The 24,054-nt window shown below is 39.5% G+C and overlaps 2 protein-coding genes and 1 long non-coding RNA gene across 8 annotated transcripts in view; 2 read left to right on the forward strand and 1 right to left on the reverse strand.

The window, feature by feature from the left end:
* Window positions 1-8,158, forward strand: part of HIF1A (hypoxia inducible factor 1 subunit alpha) — a 33,074-nt gene extending 24,916 nt beyond the window's left edge. For both annotated transcript variants that reach the window (XM_030034369.2, XM_030034359.2), the window contains exons 11-15: window positions 235-357; window positions 594-988; window positions 1,838-1,946; window positions 4,716-4,842; window positions 5,006-8,158. In XM_030034369.2, coding sequence (XP_029890229.1) covers window positions 235-357; window positions 594-988; window positions 1,838-1,946; window positions 4,716-4,842; window positions 5,006-5,157 — 906 coding nt within the window. In that variant the 3' untranslated portion in view covers window positions 5,158-8,158. The remainder of the gene's footprint in view (window positions 1-234; window positions 358-593; window positions 989-1,837; window positions 1,947-4,715; window positions 4,843-5,005) is intronic.
* LOC115349751 overlaps window positions 1-13,611 on the reverse strand; it is a 33,729-nt gene extending 20,118 nt beyond the window's left edge. For all 3 annotated transcript variants that reach the window (XR_003926227.2, XR_003926229.2, XR_003926228.1), the window contains exon 1: window positions 12,725-13,611. This is a non-coding gene — a long non-coding RNA (uncharacterized LOC115349751). The remainder of the gene's footprint in view (window positions 1-12,724) is intronic.
* A 99-nt stretch (window positions 13,612-13,710) lies between these two features.
* On the forward strand, window positions 13,711-24,054 carry SNAPC1 (small nuclear RNA activating complex polypeptide 1). 3 transcript variants are annotated; one of them, XM_030003800.2, is made up of 10 exons: window positions 13,711-13,880; window positions 14,576-14,735; window positions 15,975-16,115; window positions 16,593-16,697; window positions 17,731-17,889; window positions 18,334-18,408; window positions 19,070-19,132; window positions 20,109-20,247; window positions 21,572-21,652; window positions 23,544-24,054. In XM_030003800.2, exons 1-10 carry the CDS (start codon window positions 13,753-13,755, stop codon window positions 23,576-23,578), a joined length of 1,086 nt encoding a protein of 361 aa, XP_029859660.1. In that variant the 5' UTR covers window positions 13,711-13,752; the 3' UTR covers window positions 23,579-24,054. The 3 variants fall into 3 exon arrangements, with proteins under 3 accessions (XP_029859660.1, XP_029859670.1, XP_029859676.1); XM_030003810.2 differs by having other exon boundaries at window positions 23,547-24,054; XM_030003816.1 differs by lacking the exon at window positions 14,576-14,735.

The following is a 24,054-nucleotide window of genomic DNA, read 5'->3' on the forward strand; positions in this document are numbered from 1 at the left end:
AATAAATTACTGTAGAGGCTACTTCCAGGTTCCAACTAATCGTGCGCTTCCCAAGTGGGGTAAATTTGAATGTATACCAATAAATGTAGGTGGTTTTGTTCCTGTTTTTAATTTTGTGCAACTATAGCTTGGAATCAGTTTTTACATGGGAACGTTTTTACAGAGAATCTGTAGATACAGTGCAAAATGATGTAATGACAGAAACTTAAAACTGTGCTCAAAATGTTTTCACAGCCCAGTAGTCCCAATGACTACTGCTTTGATGTGGATAATGATATGGCTAATGAATTCAAACTGGAATTAGTGGAGAAACTCTTTGCAATAGATACAGAAGCAAAAAATCCATTCTCTACTCAGGTAATGTACATTAACTTAAAATTCTGTATCATCTTAATACGTATTCTTAATATGCTTCTCTTTTTCTTGGAATGTCTTCAGAAACCTCTTTTCTCTTTTATGTAGTATTTTTATTAAAATAAATTGCAAAAAAAATGTTGTAAGGATTTGGTAAAAGGAAGAGCCTTAATGAAGCCATGAGGGCATAGCTGAGATGTTCTTACATATTTGTAATTTTTACCTCTCGTCTTTTTCAGGAAACTGATTTAGATTTGGAGATGTTGGCTCCTTACATCCCAATGGATGATGACTTCCAGCTGCGATCCTTTGATCAGCTATCTCCACTGGAAAGCAGTTCTTCCGGCTCTCAAAATGCAGCCACCATTACCATATTTCAGCAGACTCAGACACCATCAAGTAGTGCTGATGAAATAAAACCAGCGACAGAACGTGTGGATGACGTGAAGACGCTAATTGTTCCTTCGTCTCCTGTCCACATAATCAATGAAACGAGTAGTGCCCCACCGTCCCCCTACGGTGGAAACAGGAGTCGAACTGCATCTCCAATCAGAGCAGGAAAAGGAACATTGGATCAGACAGAAAAATCTTGTCCAGGATCGCCCAGTTTGCTAACAGTCACTCTGAATAAAAGGTATTTTAAAAAAGTGAAGCTTAAGCCCTAGTATCTCTTCAAGAAGTTAGATATTATACACCTTTAAATACTGCCAACTGTTGTATGTTGTCTTCGGCATTCTGCTTCAAATTAGAAATTGATACATTTAAATTTGGACATTTCAAACAAGTTTGGTGGGGTGGGTTTTTTTATAGTAACCTTCCCTAAAGTTAATTTCGCAGTAGTTTTTACATAAATATCTTATGTAATAGGCAGCTACTATATGCAAACTGTGTTCATAATTTTGTATCTGACATGCAGCCTTTATAAAAGAATGCAGTAGGCAATTTACAAGTAGTTTTACCCGCACAGTATTTCTGGTGCTTTTCTTGTCCACTTCGTTATGAGGTAAGAGGCAACTGCAGTCTGTGTGCTACATTTATTGCTTTTAAAATGAGCTGTATTTCATAATGATGGACTGTGGCATATGTAGTAAATATTTATCATGATAGAAAACTCTACAAAATCAAGCATCAGACTTTTGATATATAGAAGACTTATCTGTACATAGAAATATTCAAAATAGACTTTTCCTCACCCTTCCCTCCCTTCTTTCTGTTGAAAGTGAATTGCTGAACTTTTATGCCTTTTTTTTCCCTGCAAAGACTTTAAAATTTTTTGTTATAACTCATTCTGAGCTTCACAGCAAGATTAAAAGCTAACATTTGCTATGCTCATAGACAATGATGGTTGAAATGAGTCGATTATGAAAGAAAAGTAGTATAGTTCATAAATTCAGTTCTGTGATATTGTATGTAAGTGTCCACAAAAGAAGAATGGCTTGAGGATAGTAGAAACGTCTTAACAGCCTGAATCAATTTTTCTTAGATCTACTGCAATGGATGAAGAACTAAATCCAAAGATGCTAGCTTTGCATAATGCTCAGAGAAAACGAAAAATGGAACATGATGGTTCACTTTTTCAGGCAGTTGGAATTGTGAGTTTTGTTTTACCATTTTAAAATATTCACTTTTAACCTTGCAATTTCTGAAACAAGGCATCAGTGCAGACTCCTGAGTTTAGCTGTTGGTATGCAGTGGAATCTTGGGATCAGAGATAATAGTTTGATAGTGAAATTCCCACATATATGCAGCTACTCTGATTTTAGTTCTCTTTTACTGTCAGCTGTTTCAAAAGTGCCCTCTATACCCAGCACATTTCTTGATTAGGTAGAATATAGTCTTTTGTGAACATATATGTTCTTCAGTAGAATATGCACAAATGTAAGATATCACATTTAAATTTATAATTGCCATATTTATTTCACTTTTTAGTTTAAACTCAATTTTCATATTTGTCAATACTGGAGATGGTGTTCTTATGCTTCTTTCTATGGTTTCATTTTTCCATCAAGACTGAGATTCCTTTATTTGATCAGATAACAAGACCATCTGAACCATAAGGGAATAGAACTCCTATAACCCAGCAAATGTATATTACTACCACTTTAATTTAATGCTCACTGTCTCTAGTATTAGTGTGTGTGATTGTGACTAGCTCATCATCATCTGTCCTAGCTATTCAAAAGAAACTTTTTAGGTATTCTTAGATTTGTGTCACTTAATTGGGGCTATCCAGCTTATTATTTCTGCAAGGGTATTTTGTCTCCATAATCTTTGTCTCTTACTGTCAGTTCTTAGTATTTTGTGAAATACACACTGTTATCTCTCTTCTTGCCTTCATTGCAAGTTCCCACTTCTCTTAAGTTTTGCACAGTTAATTCTTAGTCCCTCTACTGCAATGTAGCATTTGAGATTCTTTTTCTAGTGGTCCATCTTCTAGGTGTAGTCATACATCATGTCTTACAGTGCAGGATTATTTTTCTTCTGAACTATGAATTATTCCTGTATTAGCATTCTGGTTTGGGCATGAGACAAATCACTGTATGCTGTCTTTATCATTGCTCTCCTCTAGAAGAGCTGAGAGAGCTTTTATATGTCCATTTTTTTTCTGTGAGGCAAGCAGACTTTATTTAAAAAAAAAAAAATCATACTTATGCCATTGTTTTCATTTGCGAAATGCTTTGCACTTTCATGCATGTTGTTCTGTTGCTTCCAGTAGCCCTGTAAGAACTCAGAGCTCTGCAAGAAATTTTATTGCCTTCCATTGCCTTTTTTTTCATGTGATGATGCTACAGCTGTCATATAGTGTTGCTGATAAAATACTCAAAATAGCACGGGATGTCATTAAATACACAGAACACAAGCAATTCTGTATTAACTGCTGTAATAGTGTTCAGGCTTCTATGCTTAGTGGCTTTTTAATGCTTATAGGTTCAAACTTCATCCTTTGCTAAACCTTTTTCTTTTTTCTGCATCTGACAGAAGTGTTATAAATATTTTGATGGTTTCTGCACAGTCAGAAGCTGAATTTTCCGTGTAGCTGGGTCTTAGTGATGTTATTTCAAGCAAATGCTTTTGTTGTTCGGCTTCTCTCTCCACAATTGATTTCTGAGAGGATGAACTAGGCCTTGCATATGCACAGAAGAAAAATGATGTTAAATCCAAGCTTGTAATACATGGTATTCTGGGATTGTGCAAAAACTTGCCACAACTCCTTAGCTGTCAGGAAGTGGGACTTACTTTGCAAAGAGTGAAAATAAGTGAAGATCAAAGTAAAATACTACTTCAGTTTTCTAGAAAATAGGAGAATTAGACAAGGGCAAAGTGTGTTATAGTAAGATTATGAAATAATGATCCAAATCATTACATTGAAAAAGATACGAGCTATGCCTTTCTTAACATGAAGGGCTGTATTGCATTCACAGTAAGAAAAATAAACCAGCAGCAATGTAGGTGACTGACCTTACTATGAAATGCAGCTTCGAAGTCTGAGTTGTTTAACTGTAACTTCTATTATACAACTGTCCTTTTGACTTGCATGGATGTTTTATAACCTGAAAACATACATTCTTTACTATTTAAGTGTTCAGGATAACAGCAGTGTTCTGAAGTACCTTTTCCTCTTTTTGCAGCAGTCAGTACTACTAACAAGACAAAACTTTGCAGATTCAACTACTTTTGCTAGCAAATGATACTAAGATGGTGTTTTTTCCTTCCATCCCATCTGTTTTAGTGGCAGCTTCTTCTTACTTATCCTAATTATATGGAGCCCTTAAAAGCTTTCTAATCTCTGTATCTTCTATGCTGCTGTCAAAACAATATGCTAAGGAGCCATATCTGCAATAGAATGGCCTAGGACTGCATTCCCCGCAAGACTTGGGTCAGATGGCGTGGTGGCAATAACTGGAGTGCAAGCAGAATTTGCATCTTAAATTTAGATAGAATTGACCTACCGAGGTTCCTGAATCTCCTGTCTACACTATTAATTCCACTGCAGAAAACTATTAGAGACTTCAGTGAAAACCTGATGCTTACTCACACAAGAGCAGTGGTAATTAAATGGGTGTGTATGTGTACATGTACATCCTAATCTTGAGCATGGTAACTGATGATAACCAACATTCAGTAATTGTTTTCTGTAAGGGAAGTAAGGTCTTAATCTGATTCAGTTTTCCTTTAAATAATTTTCAAGGCCAGTGTACTTGGAAATATATTTCTCCCCAAGTTCTGAATGAAGTCCACTTTAAATTGTAACAATGCCTACATTAGTAATTAGTGACAGGAACTGTTAGTTTGGAAGAGGGATGTGGAGAGCTAGAAAGATACAGTATTCAATAAGGAAGATTTATTTTATTTCTTTCTAGGGGTCTTTATTCCAGCAGACAGGTGACCGTGGAGGAAATGCATCACTTGCTTGGAAACGTGTAAAGGGATGCAAAACAAATGGTCACAATGGAGTGGAGCAAAAGACAATCATTCTACTATCAACTGGTTGGTATCCTCTTTTAATACATTGAGAGGGGTGGCAGGGGGCTGTGTGAAAGAACTGAATGACAAAAACATATTCAAACTTACCTCCTTTATGAACAATTTTGGAGGAAAGGTTAAGCATGGTGAATAAAGTGCACTTTTTCTCCTTCCCCTCCCTCTTTAGACATAGCAAGTAAACTTCTAGGGCAGTCGATGGATGAAAGTGGACTACCCCAACTCACGAGTTACGATTGTGAAGTAAACGCTCCCATACAAGGCAACAGAAACCTGCTACAGGGTGAAGAACTGCTCAGAGCTCTGGATCAAGTTAACTGAGCTTTCACAATACTTGTTCCTTTTTTGGACACTGGTGAATCATCACCTAAAGCAGTCTATTTATATTTTCTATATCTGATTTTAGAAGCCTGGCTACAGTACTGCACTAATTCAGTTAGTTCAGTTTTGATCCCCTTTCTACTTATTTTGACAGTCTTTTTAATATGTTCTTTATGTAACAATAACTCAAACTATAGCGCATTTTTATAATTCTTTGGTACATACACTTTTAAGTCCATTACATTTAAAACACACTTGCAATAGCAGCTTTGAAATATGCACCTGATTTTAAAAAAATATTTATTTTTTGGCTGGGGAGTTGGTCACCAAAACTTAACATTAGTAAAATGTCAACACAGGAAAAACTGGCAATACTTCCATCCTGTTCTTCATAGGTAGTTGGAAGACTTGTGCTCTCTTAATCTTTATGTTCAAATAGGTTTTTTATTTTAATAGTTTTTATAAGAAACAACAATGCTTTGCAGCAGTGCATTGTAGCCACAATCGCACAATATATTTTCTTAAAAAATACCAGCAGTTCCTCATGCAATATATTCTGCATTTATAAAAACTAGTTTTTAAGAAGAATCTTCTTTTGTTTGCCTATGAAATGATGTTTAAACCTGGATTATGTCATTATTTTAGTCACGTTGTAATATAAATTGTTCTTAAATGCTGTCTTATGCTTTTGACTTAAATAAGTGTGGTTAGTCAAAGGAAAGGCTTTATCTGGAAAGGGCTAGCAGCATTTTATTTGGATACGTTCTCAATTTAGAGAGAGTTTGATGTTCTTAAAGTAGTCACTTTGCCAGCTTAAAAAAAAAAAAAATTCCCTGCCTGTAGTTGTGGAAGTTAATGCTAATATTGTGTATGATCTTAAATCTAAATGTTCAGCTTACCCTGTGTGGTATAGGTGATATTTCAAGCAGATCGTAAAACATCTTGCATTGTTAGCAAATTTTATCTAGTACATCACTGAGTTGCTCAATATTTTGATGTTTTGGTTTTATGCACCTTGTTGCGATTAACATCCATATGTTTTCATGTAGATTTCAGTAACTTGAATATATTTAGAAGCCTTTTTATTTAGAAATATATAGTTGTCACAAACATCTTATTTTCCTATATGTACTGTACAAAACCTTCATTCACTCATTCTTTTGCTCTTTGTGGTTGGATCTAACACTAACTGTATTGTTTTCTTACATCAATAAACTATATGTGGACCAGGCCCCCTTGGGGAGTGTGTTATCTGAGAGAAACGAGATAATTTATATTTTTGTTAGTGGTTATTGTTCATCCGTGTTCCCTTTTTAACTTAGAGTTGATTGGAAATCACTGCTTCCTTATTTTGATTGTAACATGTCCACGTTAATTATTTGAGCCTATTCAGTACTGAAGTCTCCTAGACAGTGTTGTACTACCGCTCGCCAAAGATGTTAAACTTTTAAATCTGTTACCACACCAGTTAGCAAACTTGAAAGTGAGGAGACGGTGTATTTGTGTTACTTTAGAGTGGAAAGATTCTTCCTTACGAACAGCTTAAAGGCTTGTCTCTGGAAGCTTTATCAAGGTAACACTGGAAAGCAGGAAAAAGTAAAATTCACAGGAGTGATCAATTAAAGATGGATTTTTATCACAAAACCGCATGATTAAAAATTAAGCTGGTACTTGATGATAAAGCTTGTTCTACATTCTTCTGCTGTTGACTCAGTAGCTTTGACTAGGTGACTTTCCTCATTTTGCTGTCATAACACACGATGCTACTGATACAACCTTGTAATGTATAAATATGGTCAAGATATCCTGTGCATTCTTCAAACTATTTGAAAAAAAACCCAAACTTCTCTATGTAAGAAATCAAATGTGGACTGTCACAAGAATTATTTTGGTTTTATTTTGGAAACTTTGGTTTCATTGGACTCTTTTGAGTCTCTTGAAATCAATATAATGGTACATAAGCTTAACTTGTTTTCTAAAATTACTGTTACTATTTCACTGGAACAAGCACTTTTTGAATTGACACAACTGTATTAAACTAAATGGATATATTAGCTACCAACTAAAAAAAAGATAAGGCACTGGTAGCAGAAGGTGGTTGCATACTTCTTAAAGTTTGAGTAGAAGTTGCACAAAGAAAAAGGGAAAGCATGTAGATGCACTAAGCTAGAGTTGAAGCTTTGTGCAGAGAACATTTTGAGTATATTCACTTGCTACTGATATTAAAGATTTTTTTTAATGCAGTCTTTAAGTGTACAAAACTTATAAAGCTCTCTAGATAAAAGCAGCAGAGCTACTGCATACCTGCTGTATGGATGGCATTCCTTCCGTGGCATCTTTCTTGTGTCAGCAGTTAAGAGGTTTAATAGTGAAGTTGCTAAAGGCTTAGGTAAAGCACCAGCTGTTAGGGGCATCCCTTATGCTTAGCTCTGCATGGATTGACATGATGCTTCTGTGAGATAGCGAGGAGATTCTTGCAGACTTGTGAAAAGTACAAGTGGGTTCTGCTTTTCTTACTGCCCTGGCAAGCTTTGAGCTGGCCTGGTGGGTTATCCCTTTCTATCTCCCAAGAGAAACATCATACCATCCTGCTTGATGGTGTTCTGCTACTCTCTTGAACTTATTTTGGAGGAGCCTGACCTGTTTGGATCTGTCAGTTCCTCTTCAGTGTACTTTAAGAGGGCAGTAAATTTTCACAAAGAAAAAATCCATGTTAAAAAGAGAGGAAAACTTCAGTGACCCACGTTATTTATGATTATGAGCCTGCTGGAATCATCTCTGGTCTTAATGATAGTAGCTGTGGATTTAAATGAGCCATGTTTCATCTAAGAATCTTCCCGATTCTCACATTTTTTTATTATACATAATAATAAGGCATAGCATTTTGTTTACTGTCCTGGTAAAAGTGACCTAAACAAGCAATTAATGGAATGAACTGCAGTAGCTTTATTGGTTTACTCTAGGAAAAAAATCAAATAAAAAAAAAAACCCACTAAACCTCTTAGAGACACTGAAGAAATCATGGAAAAGTAACAGTAATAGCTCTGGCCTTGTAAGAGCTTTATTAAACGCAGATGTAAGTTTGCAAAATCTAGAAGTACACCTTTTAGCTGCTATTTTTTGTTTGTGTGTTCTTTTGTTTTGTTTTTTCTGCTTAGAGTCTAGGAATACATAGCCTGATTCTAAACCTACTTTGGAGGACAATCTTCTAGAATACCTTACTTTATAAACGTTTTCTTGGTGATTTTGAATAATTTCTGTGCTGACTTGCTACCTTTTAAAATGTTGAGGCACTACATTAGAGCTTTTATTCTTCACCAGTAGTAAAGAAGAAACTGTAGGTAGATATAGTGTTTCCTTCTGCATATGAAACGTGCTATATTATGCGGAAACGATAAACTGAAGAGAGTAACCAAGTTAGCTTCCAGAAGGTTACCACGACTACAGCAGTAGTCAAGCCATGCCTTCTTCATGACATAGCGCAATTATTATTTTTACATATAGATTCTAATTGATGTTTTTATCAACAATAGTGATGGTTTTGTTAAAAGGTAAAGGAATTTTTAAACTAGTATTTATGATGACATCATTCATTCCTTTACTTGAAAGTAGTTATAATTAACTACAGCTGAACCTCCCAAGAAGTTGCTGAAGTCTGCTGTCCAGTAACTTGATCTCAGGTGTAATATACTGACTAAACCACAGTAGGCTGGAGTCCAAAGTACACCTTTCTAGCATACCTTCCTCCTATGTAGTGAGATAGGCTTGGACTACATTGATCTTTGAAAACCTTTGGGTGAAACGGAAACAATTTACTATTAAGTTTCCTTTCCTCTGTGTCTGTGTACACACATTAAACTCTCCATAAGTAATTACTGAATTAAAGAACTACAGATTAAGGCCAGAAAGAACAATTAAAACTTTGCACGTAACACTGGTGACAATTTAAAGACTTCAAAGCTTATTTTGGATGAATTGATCAGCTCTGCTTCCAATGAAATACAACTGTAGGATCAGTAATTTTTCATTATTTAAAAAGCTGTTTGATTAAACAGCTGAACAATGGTAGCTAAAGGCAGAAAAGTGGGCTGCTTCACCAGTATCTGTTGGCAAGCTTTCTCCTCTGTTACACTGCTGAACAAACCGTTTCCTTTGATGAACAGTGCTATGCAAGCTGGGAGTCGTGAGTACCTGACCACTGTCAGCCAGGCTGGACATACCCGAGGTCAACCCTCTGTTCCCGTCCTTGCTGATTAGCTGCTACTGAACAGAACACACATCTCACTCAAATGTCACTGCACTTACGCACATTATTCATACGGTAATTGTCCAGCACAAAAATAAACATTTCACAGGCCAGGAGTACTTTGTAGGATACCATTTTCATAGGAATTCACATGAGTTGGGTATCCGGCTTTCATTAAAAATACCATTAGCAATTAGGCACTTGACTCCCTGGAAAGCTCCATTCTGGAGAACTGTGATTTTTTTGATCCAAATTCTAGAAATGAGTTGTCATTTTCCTTCTGCTTCCCTGTTTACCTTGAGCAAGACTTGCCAAGTTACCAAAAAGTTAAAGAGTTTGCTACTGGATTTATACAGTATGGTAGATTTTGTGAATAATAGCAGTATTCTCTCATTAAGAAGTGGTATATTTTAATGGAATTCTTTTTTGGAACCAAGTACAACGTATTGCAATTGATATTTCTCTTGAAACATTTTGACATACTTGTGACTGTATTTCTTTTTGATTGTGTAACAGTATAAAATTCAATAAAAGAGAGGGTTTGTTTCTAATTCATGACATCTGTGATCTTTCTGTTCATCCATTACCCCTGTTCTAAAAGATAGAGATGGCAAAACCACTTTAAAAAAAAGTGAACTAAATAACCACTATGCAGTGTAACTAAAACTCCTTGCATGTTTGAAGTCTCACTTACCTATTGCTGATAGTCAGAAACTAAGCATACACGTGGTCTATTTTCCAAAAGCATTTATAAATTCTGTCTTGCCCTTACAGCTGAATTCTGTTCACCTTGGACACAATGGTTATCCCACCTGAATTAAGTAGACTACATGCATGAACAAAAGAGGTTAAAGCATGCAATTTAATAAGATGGACGTGAGGGACCATGTAGGTTTTCCTGTAGGAAGTAAAGAGACCAACAGATACAGAGCTGGAGAGACAGCGAATGTTTATGAAACCTCTTTGAGTAATCATATCAAGAATGCCCTCAGTAACAAAACAGAAATTAGTCTGAATCCAAGATGACATCTTGAGGTGATTTCAGTTGCTTTCAGTACAAGCAAGTAACTTGACAAAAACCTGTGACTCTTGCTGTCTTGTTAAATCAATCCTGCTTCCTATTGCACAGATTAAAAATCTTTTGCAATGTTTTTGCTTGGTTGGGAAGTCTGAAAGCAGAAGGCACGTGCAAGTGCTGTCACAGTAGAGTATGATCCTGTTACTTGGTATTAGCGATAGGTTTGCACATACAGAAGTGTGAATATGCTATTTAATAAAATATATCCATGACTTATTTTCATGAAAATCCATTAAGACATTTATTTTCATGTTTTCAATTTGAAAATGTGTTGCGATACAATCATACAAGGTTGTAGTTTTTTTAAAAAAAAGAAGTCTTTTGCCATGTGCAACTGGAGAACCCACTGTTATTTATATCTATGCAGGATAAATGGCTTTTTAACTTGCAACTAACAAGCTAGGAATTAATGGGGCAAACAGAACTTCATCCTTTTGTTTAGGAGTTAAATAAGAATATGAAGAAGATACAGTAACCAGCACACTCTTTCTTACATCATCTAATTTTTTTTAATTTTTTTTTTTTTTTTAGTTTGGAAGGCAGTCTATTAAGAATTAAAATGTACTAACAAAAAATCTGTAGGAGCACTAGATGAAAACACACAATTTATCAAGAAGAGTAGAGTATTAATTAGCCTAAAATTTGACAGTGTATTTCATTGCATACACCACAGAAGGGGAATTCTATGAAAAGACCCTGTTGCTTTTTTTTTATTCTTCTGCATTTTCATTTGTTACACTGTAGCCAAAATTTCTGCAAGGAAAGACTTAGCACACGTTAACATATGGGCACAACAGCCTCATCCTCACTGTGTCTTACATCATCTTTCACAATGAAAGTGTCATGACATGCAGCCCCACCTGCCTTAGAAAAAAAATTTCCATCTAGCGTTTCTTGAAACACTGTCTCTGAGAAATCACAACACTCACTGCACACTTAAAATACAAAAATCAGAAAACACACTCAAGCTTTACAAATTCGGCACATCACGGCAGAGCCAAGCGCCTCCGCTCCTTTTAAATTACGGGATAACTCCTGTAACTAAGTAGGTCTTGGCTTGACCTCGCTCCATGATGTGTCAGTTATTAACTTGCTTGTGCTTTGAATCCTTAAGTCCATTGGGGGCAGTACATTATAACTGTTTTCCCAACAGCGCTGGCATTCTGTTTCAAAATCGGTACAATCTGTTGAAGACAGGGTCACGTACTGGATGAACGGGGTCACTGCCCTACATCTCTAAACGTGAATCCAAATGACAGATGAAAATGTCTTGTCTTTTCAGATAAAAAAGCCAAGCCAAACCAAAACCTAGCAGGTGCAGCTCTCCCCCTTCAACTGCTAAAACCTGTCCAGTTCATGTGTAACAGCTCTGCTAATGCTTCTGTTCCTATAATCAATGACAGCAGCAAGCAGTGGTGCTTAAAGACAACAGCTGTTTAGCTAACGGACATTCATTTCCTACTCATCTATAAAGGCTGCTACAGGTTGGATTCCAGCAATCTTTTGGGAAATATAATAAATACGGAAAGATGCTTTTGTGCCTGAAGCACCGTGGAAGCTACTGTCATCGTAGGAGCTGATAGCTTGAAGCGCCTAGCTTTAAGGAGAGACCTTTGGATGGATTAGTTGACGCTAATGGTGAACTGGAGAACATCACGGTACCAGAGCCAGCAGAATTTAAAATTTATTTTGCAGCGCATGATCATTTGAGCAAGCGAAATGCGAATTTTTATCCTGGTCACAGCGCAAAACTCCTGCAGGTTTAAACACCCTAAAGGCAGCACGCAACGCGCCATCCCACGCCTATTCGCTACGTTTTCTACACGCCGTTTCTCACCCGTTAAGGTCCCCCCAGCGCAGGGGCAACCTCCCACGAGCCGAGCTCACAGCCCCTCTCCCCCCACGGACGCAGAAGCGTTCCGGCACTCTCCTGCCAAGACCGGGGACCCGCTCTCCAGCGCCGGTGCTGCCGCCGCTGCCCAGCCCCGCTCCCGCAAGACCGCAGGCTGCCCGCAGCCCGGCTCCGGCCTCACAGGCGATTCCACCCGCGGGCTCCGGTCACGGCAACGACGCCCTGAAACCCCAGCCCCGTCCCTAAAAACCCTCTCGGGAACTGCCGCAGGGCTGCGGGGCTTCGCGGGGAAGACAAGCATTCCAAAACCCGACTCCCTGCTGCCACCGCCCCGAGCCGGCGCTCGCCGCTCGCCCGCCTCCCTCCCCCGCTGCCGCCGGTCCGTACTCACCCGGGCCGCGGGGGCTCTCCGACGCCGGCGCTCCTCTCCCCGGCTGCCTCGCTACGAGCCGCTCGCCCCTACGTGCGCGGGGGAGAGCGGGGCAGGGGAAGCCCCCGCCGCCCGGCTCCGCGCCGCCGGCGAGGCCGCGCCCACCCACCCTACGTGCGGCTCGGCAGCCGCGGCCCCCTCCCCGCCCGCCCGCCCGGCTCGCCCCGGCCGGCCGCCTACGTGTGGCCCTGCATGCGGGGAGCGTGCGGCACGCCGCTCCTCAGCTCAAAGGGGACGGCCGCCGGCTGATCCCCTGCCCGCCGCGCTCGCTCGGGCGGAAACAGGGCTTCCCTCAGCCGCCGAGCAGCGCTGGGAAGGGGGTGGGAGGGGAAGGGGCAGCCGCCGAACCGGCCCTCGGCAGCGGCGGGCAGCGCAGGAAGGCGGGCGGGAGCCGGGAGTCGGGAGCGGGAGCCCTTCGCGGGGCACATCTGGCCGGGAGCGTGGCGGCGCGTCACGTCTACACGGCCGCGAAGCGCGGGCGCACCGCGGCGCTGCCGAGCCCCCCCCCTCCCCATTCCCCTCAGAAGACCCCGCTGTTCCCGGGCCTGCCGGGCTGCGAGCCGGCGAGCTCGCTGCGGGGGGGGGTGGGCGCTTCTGTAGGGACAGGGGCTGGGAACGCCGAAGCCTCACCGGCATCCCCCGGGGCTGCGGTAGGGCGGCGGCTGCCCGGCTGAACCCCTTCCTCCTCCCGGGCCGCTCGCCGACCGCGCCCCGGGGCCGGCCGAGGGGTACGTTAGCCTGTGTGCCCGCCGACCAGGCTCGCCCTCACGGCGTGGGGCAGGAGGGACAGCCGCCCCCGGGGCAGACGGAGCGAGCTCCGGTCACCGACGAGCCCCCGGGGCCCCTCCCTCCCTCACGGAGACGCCCCAGTTGCGCCTCCCGGGCAACGGGGAGTGCGCATGCGCGGGGAAGCCGCGCAGGCGCCTCGGGGGTGTGTGTGTTGTGGGGAGGCTGCGCATGCGCGATGGGGTGCGCGGAGCGGCGGCGGGATGAGCTCGGTGCCGGGGCTGCAGGCGGACTGCGAGGAGCTGCTCGGCGCCTTCCAGGAGGCCGACACCGTCCGCTTCGAGCGCTTCGCCGAGCTGTGGCGGGAGCGCCGCTTCCACACCATCTTCTAGTGAGTTGAGGAGTCCCGGCCGGCCCACCCGCCTCCGGGCCGCCTCCTCAGCGGCCTACCCGCTGCGAGCCGCCCTTAGCGGCACCGGCTTGAAAGGCAGCGGGGCCGGCCGCCCTTTCGCGTGTCTCTGCGCGGTGCTCGGCGGCTGAGCCTCTCCTCTCCTCGCCTCAGGGAGTCTGTCTTCCCCCTCCCAAAGCCCGCAGATCCCCGCTGCTGAGCTTGCCCCTTGGTAGCGCGGAGGACCTTAAAGGGGGGTGTTGGTGAGCCGTGTTTCCCTGCTGGCGTAGTTTTTGGGAAGGGTTTGCCTGGCTGGTGTGTAGGTAAAAGGCAATGAAGCATCGGTCCCTGTGTAATACTGAAAAACAGTTACTAGTTCGATTTATTTTGTACGCTACTAGCGCATGTGATTTGAACACTGATGCTTCAGGGATTTTGATGCAACGCTCGTGATGCGAGATTAAAAATGTGATTGGAGGGTATTTCATTTTTCACTTTACATGTAATTTAGTAGAAGGAATTATGTGTAGTGTTGTGTGAGAGCTTAAGGTCTGGCCATCTTTGAAGACTTCCCAGAACTTGAGCCCTATGGTAATATGTTTTAAAATACCTAAAACTTGTCTCTGCATTATGGATTCTCTAAAGCCTGCACTTTCATAGTTACTTGCTTCAACATGCTTCCTTTTTGTTTACTTTAGTGGTAGAATAAGAGCTTTGGAGAGGAATAAGCTCACAAAGAAGACTTTAGAACTGGCACAGCAGTACTTCTTGCCCCCGTACGCTTTCCAGATTCGAGTTGGTGCTCTCTACCTTTTGTATGGGCTCTATAATACACAGCTTTGCCAGCCAAAACAAAAGGTAATTATTCTTGAGGTTTTATTCTCAGGAGATGCTAGATGTAAGATATGTGGTATAACTCTGTTTACTTTGTCATCATAAAGGGGTTGGGCATTTTCTCTCACTTTCTTAAAATAAAAATATTTAGAACCAGATGGTCCCTTTGGAAAAGGTAGCCTTTCAAACACCTTTGGGTTTAAGAACTGACGTGGTGGTGACTAAAGTATTGTGCGTGCCTCCTAAATTGTAGCTGTGATCTCAGAAGTCTTGTTTGCCAGAGAGGAAGCTTCTCTCTGTTCAACAATGAAAAAGACGAGCCTTCAAAATGGTAACAGAGAACGTGCTCATCAGCTCCGTGGAGGACTCCATTACATCGCCAGTTATTCCTTAGAATTTCAAAAGAATGAAGACTGGGTGAATTATTTCCAGTTCCTGTTAACCAGAAGTGGAAGTGGAATTTGTAAATAGGTTAAAAGGGTGAATGCCTGAATGACATGTCTCCTTGCTGCTTCTAGGACAGGAGACCAGTATGTAAAGAAGTTGGAAACTCAGTGCAAGGAGAAGTGGTTTAATTGGAAACTGTGTGTTGTATGTTGTGTGCATCTGCACAGTTGAGTCCAAATTCTTTAAATAAGAAACTGAAGTCTAAGTATTGTACAACGATGCAATTACATCTCCTATCTTAACTTCAAAGATGTCAGTACCTTTTATGGAGATGAATTTAGGGAATTTTAAAACCACTGCTATATAGCAATTGTTAGAGAGTCTGGGAATTATCAAAGAAGCTAACTTCGGTAGAGAGAAAATGAACTGGGCAGACTACATGGGAGAGGAAGGAAAGCAAGAAGATAAGGATACTTTTATGAGTATTTCACCGGCAGCAAATCACGGTGTGAGTATTATTTCCTAATCATCTAATGAGTGAGTCTCCTGGGTGTGTATTGTTTCAGGCATCTTGGAATGTGAAGAGTTAACTTTTTCAAATGTCAAGGGGCTTGCGTTCCATGTCACTGTCAAAAAAAGCAACTGCAGTGAGAATATTTAACACAAGTGTAATAAGCTTATCTGCATAAAATTTTGATAGTAGTTACCAATGTTATAGTAGAATCCTTTCTGTACTTCTGTGATCATGTGACATGTTAGACTCTAGACATCCAAGTGCTGCGCATAGTATAACGTGATCACAGCAGTCAGCTGAACTAATTTTTATGTGTTGAAATATGCAGATTGGTATGACAATATACAACTGGTATGTTGCAGATCAGAATCGCGCTCAAGGATTGGCCTGAAATCCAGAGATTTCAACAGGATCTGATAGACTCCCAGCATTATGATGCAGCATACATCTTCAGGACACTGCGACTTGCCAGAGCATTCCATTTCACAGCAATGCCAAAGCTAGTGAGTTATTACATTAATGACTTACCATTTTTAATAAAATATCTTCAGCTTTCAATGGCTGATAGTTCAACAGCGCTCAAGTATTTAGTTTAGCTTTGAGGCTGTGTTGAAATGTAATGTTTTGCTTTATGTAGCTAGGTCTGTGATGTAAAGCTTAGAGGATGTTTGAATGTAGCATGCTTCTCACCTGAAAATATTTTTTCAGTATCTAATGTTCTTACTAGGTTTGAGATGTCCTGTAATTGGTGGAAATGTCAAACTCTTGAATCTGGGTGCTGGATTAAATTCTTGACTAGGGAATAATTTTTGAAAAGTGCTGACTCTGAGCACTTGACAGTAAAGCTGCATGCTATTGTTGATGAGGCAGTTTTATGCCTTTCAGGATGTCTTGATGGTTGAATATGCAGTAAGAATTTTCAAGAGGAGGTGCCGTTTTAAGTTTGCTTTTAGCTTACAAAGCATTGTCTCTTGCTTTAGCTAAACTACCGAACTAAGAAGAAGATTCAGGAAAATGAATTCAAAGAAGAATTTAAGGACCCAAGTAACAGAGTAAACAACCTCATCACTAATGATGTACTGGAGGTACAGTAACTTTTAAACAGATTAATCACTGTTGGTTTGGTTTTGTTTTGTTTTTCTTCTTCAGTTGTCCAAGGGCTATAACTTATCTAATTAGCACAGTCTTGTCCTTTGTAAGTCTTCTTATGGAACGCAGACTAGGGTAATAGTCTGTGCCAGCAATTTTACCGAACTCTCAGAAACACGGCCTTTATTTTTGAAGAACTGTGGTACCTTTTTCAATACTGAAATATGCTCTAATGTTTTGTGGTTTTGCCTTGGTAGGATGTAAAAGGGGAAGGGTATAAATGGTTAATTGTCACTTAGGGAGAGAAAAATGGAAAATAGTGGGTGAGCGAAAGCATGTGTATTCTGATATGTCTGCAAGTTGCAGCTGGAGGCTTGATACTTGTGGTACTATGGATTTACTTATCTGCAAGTTTATAGCCTTCTCTAACCTTTATTTCTGCTTTTAAAACTTGGTTTTGTTTAATATATAATACATTTTATAAAAAAATGGAGTAATTCAAGCTGCCTATAGGTTCTTATATTGCTCATTATGACTCAGTAATAGATCTTTGTTTACAGTTTTTTTTCCAGTTGCTGCTAGCAAATATGTATCATCAGTAAGGTTGACTACAGTGGTACAAAAATCAGTAATCTGTGAAATGGCAGGGTGAGGAGACCTGCTTCCTCAAAAGGAGGAAGTAAAATGCTTTCTCCAAAGAGATGAAAATAGACCATATCAGAATGAGACCTCTATGAACACTGATCCTGAGTATCACTTGAGACTTCCTTCTTAGTTTAATAATGCAAGATACTCTTTCTTCTTTTGCTTATTTGGTGAACTGATGGGACAGTGCTAGGTAGCAGTATTGCTAGGCTCCCTAAAACTGAACTGATCTGAACAGAATCTGTTTCTAACATTCCTGCTAGTTCCACAGTCTCCTTAGAATGTTTTGTATAACACTGGTGTTGTTCATTGAGGACTAATATTGCTTTACTGCTGGATTTTTATTTTTTTTTTTTCCTGAAAAGAGTATCTTTTTTATTTTAGGAACTGATGAATATTCATGACCACTATCAGAAAATGAAGTGTGTCATTTCAGCTGACAAATCCCAGCCAGACAAGGCACTGAGCTTGATAAAAGATGACTTTGTAGTTACTCTTAAAGACATAACTTTGGAACATCAGGAATGGCAGCAAAACAGAATGGTAGGTCATATCAACCATTGTGCTGTGGCAACTTAACAGATTGTATGAACATGTAAGAACTGTCTGTCTTAGTTTAATTACCTCTGAACATAGTTTGTAAATCTCAGATTTAAGTAGAAGGAACTGTAACACTGAAGACATGGAATGAGTAAAACCCTAGGCAGAGTTACGGTATGGGGGGAAGGACATGGACTTGTATGTGGTACTGCTTCTGTGATACTGTAAATGATTGCTAAGAGGTAAGCCCTTGAAGATGTGACTGATGGGCAATATTAGAATGATCCTATGAAATACCTCTTATTCGCGGATCAAGGAAAGGCCATAGTGTAAGATCGATGAAGAAAATGGACATGTGTGTAAATACTCATTTTGTTTTTCACAATTCTTGGATTTTAGCTGCCTTGTATATGACAGACATTTAAAAAAACATATTTTTTTTCCCAGAAATTATTCCTAAATGCCAAAGAAACTGATGAAATACCAAGCAAAAAGGCAGAAGGGACTTTGCTAGAATCAGAGGTAAGAAGAAAGAACTAGTTTGCTACATTGCGCAGGCCAAATCTATTTGTGTTTTGACTTCATATCGCAGGCTAAGCAGTGTATGTCAAGACTTGATAGCGTCAAAGTAAGTTCCAGGAATAGCTAGTGGGGCTGGTTGTTTTTTGTTTGTTTGTTTTTAAATCACGTTGTTTTCTGTTAAGCTGTGAGCATTCACTGCTGTGATAGCTCTTGGATGCTCGTAATAAAAAGTCTCTTTCAGGTAAGGAGGGGACAGAGCTGTATTTTCTTGGCCAGACTCCTTTATGGTTCCTCTTGGAATTTCCACTAAATGCAATATCCATTTTTTTTTATGCTACAAAATTATCTCAAATTGTACTTATCTGCTTATTTCAGCTTTGAATTCGAGTAAGATGTGAAGTTTCAAATTTGATTTTCTCCTCCTGGCTTTGTAACAGTGAGGCAACGTAAATTATGGTCTGCCTTCTTAATGAAATTTGAAATTATTTTTTTTTAAGTAACAGTTCAACAGCATTCTAATTATAGAGAACTAATTCTAATTATAGAATTACAAGTGTAGTGAGAGATTGCTCAAGTGATTGTCTGATGTGATATTTCATTTCAATACTGCTATAATAAAGTATGAAAACTTTTTCTGACTGATCCCGTTGTTTCTTTGCAGGGTTCTGAAAGAGCAAATGCATTGGCTAGAATCAAGTACAGGTCTTACTCTGCAGTTGTTGAGGTAGGTATAAAATTTGATGATAGGGATGTATTTATTTTTAAAGAACAATTTTAAGTACCAGTTTAATGTAAATGCTGGGTCAGAAAGGAATGAGTTAAAATTGCACTCTGTATTTCAACCTTTGAATGTTCTAGTTTTCCTAAAACATTGGGGAAACCTGAAGCTCTTGCTATTCTTGTTAGATTTGTGGAAGCAGTACAGATATGGTCTATGCTTGGGGGATTTTAATTTACAAGGTATCTTTCAATGTCTATGTTCTGTTTAAGTAGGTGGAATTTTAAATAGATGGAATAAAAATACTTCTGAGTTTAATTGCTCAAATTCCTTGAAGCTTAGATATTGGAATCTCTGGAGATGCTTGTGAAAATGGCACTTGGGTGTTTAAAGTCTGTTGGAAGTTCTTGGAAACCTTGTTTCAATAACTGCTACTTTAAAAATATTGATGATTTGTCTCTTTTTATAGCAGGCCTATGAGAAACATCACAACTTTCCCTGTTTATTAAAATCTCATATTGAAAAATGCATTATTAAATGAAACAGAGCTCTGGAATGTATAACAGTCCAGACTTGTGAATATGCAGTGATAATGTTTTCTAGGCACCTAAGCAAAATATGACAGTAAAGAGGCTTTATGGTTCAACAGTTTTCGGAAGTGTTCCTTTTGCTTGAACACAGTGGTGTGCAACATGGTGTAGGTTGATACCAACAGAAAATGGTTTGAAAATAAATTAATATTTAATTACCTGAATATTAAGTGACACACCCACTAATCATAGAAGGGCGTTGTCCTGTTAAAACTGAAGAACAGTAGTAACTAGTGGGAATCTTCCGTCCCTCCCTTCCCCTTCCATCCCTTCTGCACCCTGACATGTAAGTTGGTCCTTGCTGATTTGTAAGGTACTGGGTGACATACAGGAATATCTGGCTGTAGAATTTTAGCTTTTTTGTATCATTCATGTATATGCTTGGGTTCTAGGCTTCCAAATCCAGAAGACATCGTCAAGTAAAATTAGAATCTTCTGAATCGGGATCGAATTATGGGAAATCTCCAAGCCGAAGTAAAAAAACCAGTAGGAGACCACAGCCAGCAACAAGAGATTCTTTGGAAATCAAAGGTATTTCTGCATTGCATTTGTGAACCTGGAGAGACTGCAAAAGTTTATACATGGCTTTGCTAGCTGAGGCAGCTGGTTTTGTTGTTACTATTGATCAGTGGAGGTAGAAGATTAAAGAAATATTTTGTGATGCCAGTATCATATTGAACCTTTTTGTCTGTTTTCCACACTCTGGTCAGGTAGAAAGACAACGTGAGTGCATGCAGTTTATTGTTAATCTGAAGTCTCCTATATAGTCCTACTAATTTTTCTCTGGAAAGGCATGACCTTGGAAAAGCATGTCCTGTGTGGCAGTGTCTTAATTTTTTCCTATTGCCATGTAACAAACATATTGGAGATTAAGATATGTGTCTAACTGTTTCTTCTTCTGACAGATAGCTTCTGCTTTTGAAGCTTTCTGATGAAAATCAGCCTATCTGATAATTTTGATAGTTCGTACTATCTTCATGAAATCCAAAGTAAACCTTCCCTGTTTCTATTCTGTTCTTGAGCTCTTGAAGGAATATCCTCTAATATTTCTGAAGAGAAAATGATATTGATGTCGTAATGACAATGATTGTAAGACTAGTACCTGTGCTATCATCTCAGTCATTCTCATTGTGATACTCTTTATTTTGTTCTTTTGTTACTGAAATTTTTAATACTTCCATGTGAATACAAATCTTTTGTCAACAACTGATGTAGTTTCAAAACTCTTTTCAAATTGTTTCCTTAATATCAGTATTGCAATTATAAGTTCTACATGTTTTTAGTTTATAGCTAGACTTAACTTTTCCCTTCTTGACAGGAGGGGTGTTTTTTGTATACCTGTGACTTGGTTTTTGTGGTTCTGCTCTGTAATTCTATTTTATTTCTCCTGAGCATTGTAATTTTAGCTAGGAATAAAAACAATTTTAAGGAGCAAATGTTTTTAAAACGTTTCAAAGTTCCAAGCTCCATTTTCTGACTTGCTTAGCTTCTTCTAGCAAAAAAGTTACTGAGAAAATTCATCCCTCTTCAGAGGTAAGCATTACGCAATGTTGCCTTTGCTTCACTTTAAAACAGTAGATGAAGTGTTGAAGAGGAATAAGGGTGTTTTGAATTATCTCTGTACTGATTGGAGTTGGTGATTAATATGCTTTAAACTTGTAGTGTTAATTACTTGTTATTGAAGGTTTCTTTAGTGAGCCGTATGAAAGTACCGTGAAATGTAGGTGTTTCTCTACAGCCTTTGTCTAGAAAGTCAAGAGAGCAGCAAGTGAACAACCTGTTAGCTACTGGACCTGAGATGTAGAAGCAAAAAAAAAAAAACAGCTGACAGTTTTTCCTAAAAATCTATCTGCAGGTGAAATGCAAGTGGCAAAGGAAACTGTTACTCGGCATATTGGGATGCCTATAATCACAGAAGAGAACTCAGATGAAGAAGGTACAACGATTGAAATTCTAACAAACTGGTGACTTGTTTTTTAATAGCTGTCTACTATGCTGTATTTTTCTGAAACTAAAGCTGATATTTTGGACCATGTGTTGCTGTCTTGCAAAAGCTAGATTAGTTTTTAGCCTGTAAATTGTTGCATTGAAGCTTTGATTTGAGACTTTGTTATGAGCACACACATGGTGGCAAAATCCTGAGGGTCATGTTTTTCTACATAGATTTATTTCATTATCGTGTGTTCAGAGTTAAAACTGGTCCAGTTAAAAGGGGACTTACTCTTCTGTAATACAAATCTGGCTTGAAGAGTTCCAATGGGTAGGGAAAAGTGATTTTTTCGGTCATTCTCCTACTTACAGAAGATACCTGTTCTAGTAACTGTGGGAACTTATGTAACCTGCACTCGAGGTCAGAATAGCCCTTGCTGCCTTCACCTTTGTGGAAGTGAAGGGACATAGAAGTTTCTCCTCTAGCCTTAGTTTCAGTTGGGCAATGCTTCAAGGATTAAGTTCCAGTATACATGTACAGTAATAGCATTCTCTGCTGTATTGGAAGTTGTCCGACATAGATGGGGTAGATATTCTGGGAACCGCAGCAGAAGAGTGAATGACTTTTCCAGTAATGTGAGTGACAGCAATAATGTAATTTTTATTTGGAAGCAATGGTAAAGCAGGTTTTTCAAAGCTGAGTGTGGAGTTGCTCTACAGATGGATCAAATGCATGTAGTACAAATTGAGATGTTAGATGATCTTGAACTGCTCTGCAACTCAGAAGCTTCAGGGTCTGCTCTTAGTATTGCTTGAGGAGCACGTAAGCACCACGGAACAGACACTGCACAAAGAAAATTGCATCCTCTTTATCTTGAGGTACCTCGTTTAGCTGTGCTCTGGGAAGAGCCTGGAGTACTGCTTTGCTGCCATGTCTCAAACACAGGTAGTGTTCCTGGGAGGGGAGCTGGCCAGCTAAAGGCGTGATTTCCACTGGCAGTTCTAGCTGGTCTAAGACCAATGGGTCTTGCTTACGTAGTGGAAGGCAGACTTGATAGACCAGAGATACTGGTTCTTAACCTGACAGAGTAGGATTTAATTAGGTTGCTTAAAGGGGGAGAAAAGGGTTAAGTACAACTTCTGTAAAGCTTTAATGACATAGATGAGTGTGAGGAGTACATCTTTTGGAGTTAATTTACTATCCAAAGTTGTATGGAAGGATATTTCATACAAGGGAGCATGATAACTATTAAAATACATTTGCAGTGAGGTAGCACACTTATATTTTCTCTTTTTAAAATCAAAAGAGCATCCTGTAGTACTGAAATGAGTTTACATTCTCTGATCAGCTTAGTTGTATACAATGTGAATTCATTCAATTTTAAATGGTCAGATTGAAGGCACAGTGGTGCATTTAATATTGTACGTACTTACTTTCCTTCAAGCTGTTGTGGACAAAAAGTTTCTTTCTAAATCAGGAACATTCTCCATTTCCCAGAATGCCAGCATTCTGAAACATTAAAAATACCCATAAGCAATCTCTTCAGGTATTTTATGCTTAATTTTGTGAGTATTCCATTCGTCAAACTCACAATGAAATCTTAAAAAGTGTTCATAAGGAGCAGAAAGCTCTCAAGATTGAATAAGTTTTGAAGTACAGTATTTTGTTCATCAATGGAATTTTAATTGATATTTTGAATGATAGTGTGCGGTAGAATCTAGAAATTTTTTTTTTTTTTTTTCGTATTTAAAACCATGGGGAGGGGGATTGGGAGGAGATCTCAAGAGCTCATCTAATTAATTTCCTTTGCTGGGCAGAATTAATTCTACCTTAATCGTTCCCATGAGGGAAGATAGTTTGAAAAGCTTGTCAGAAAAATCTCTTTATTTGCTTTCAGAAGTACCTCTCCCCAAGAGGAAAAGAAGATGTTAGAGGATCCAGTTGGAGAAGCACTAATGTTAATTTTAATGACAAAACATAAATGTCAGAGGTAACACAAAGTTCTTGTCTTGGATGCCTTTGAATGTACAACAAGAAGTGTCTGGGACCAGAACCACAGGTGATACTGGAATACTGGTAGTGACTGGTATACCTTAACTGTCTCATGATGGCGCAGCATCTGGTGCCTTTATTCACCTGGTGAATGCTTCTTGTGGGAGACAAAGTTGCTGTGCCCTGTTTGAGATGGAAAGAGAAGATGTTTGCTTGTTGTATTTAGCTTGTACAATGTGAGTTATCACTTGGAACTCATGTTGATGTGCAATGATGGTTTTAGCTGCGACTGTTAAAAGAACAGCTCACAAAATATTTGCCCATATGAGACATGTTTGTAATGTTTTATCTCTGAACATAAAATTAAGGTTACTGACTGTTGAAAATTAGTACAATAAATTATTTTCCACACTTTA

Source organism: Aquila chrysaetos, chromosome 2, assembly GCF_900496995.4.
Source record: "Aquila chrysaetos chrysaetos chromosome 2, bAquChr1.4, whole genome shotgun sequence".
NCBI classification, from domain to species: Eukaryota; Metazoa; Chordata; class Aves; order Accipitriformes; family Accipitridae; genus Aquila; species Aquila chrysaetos.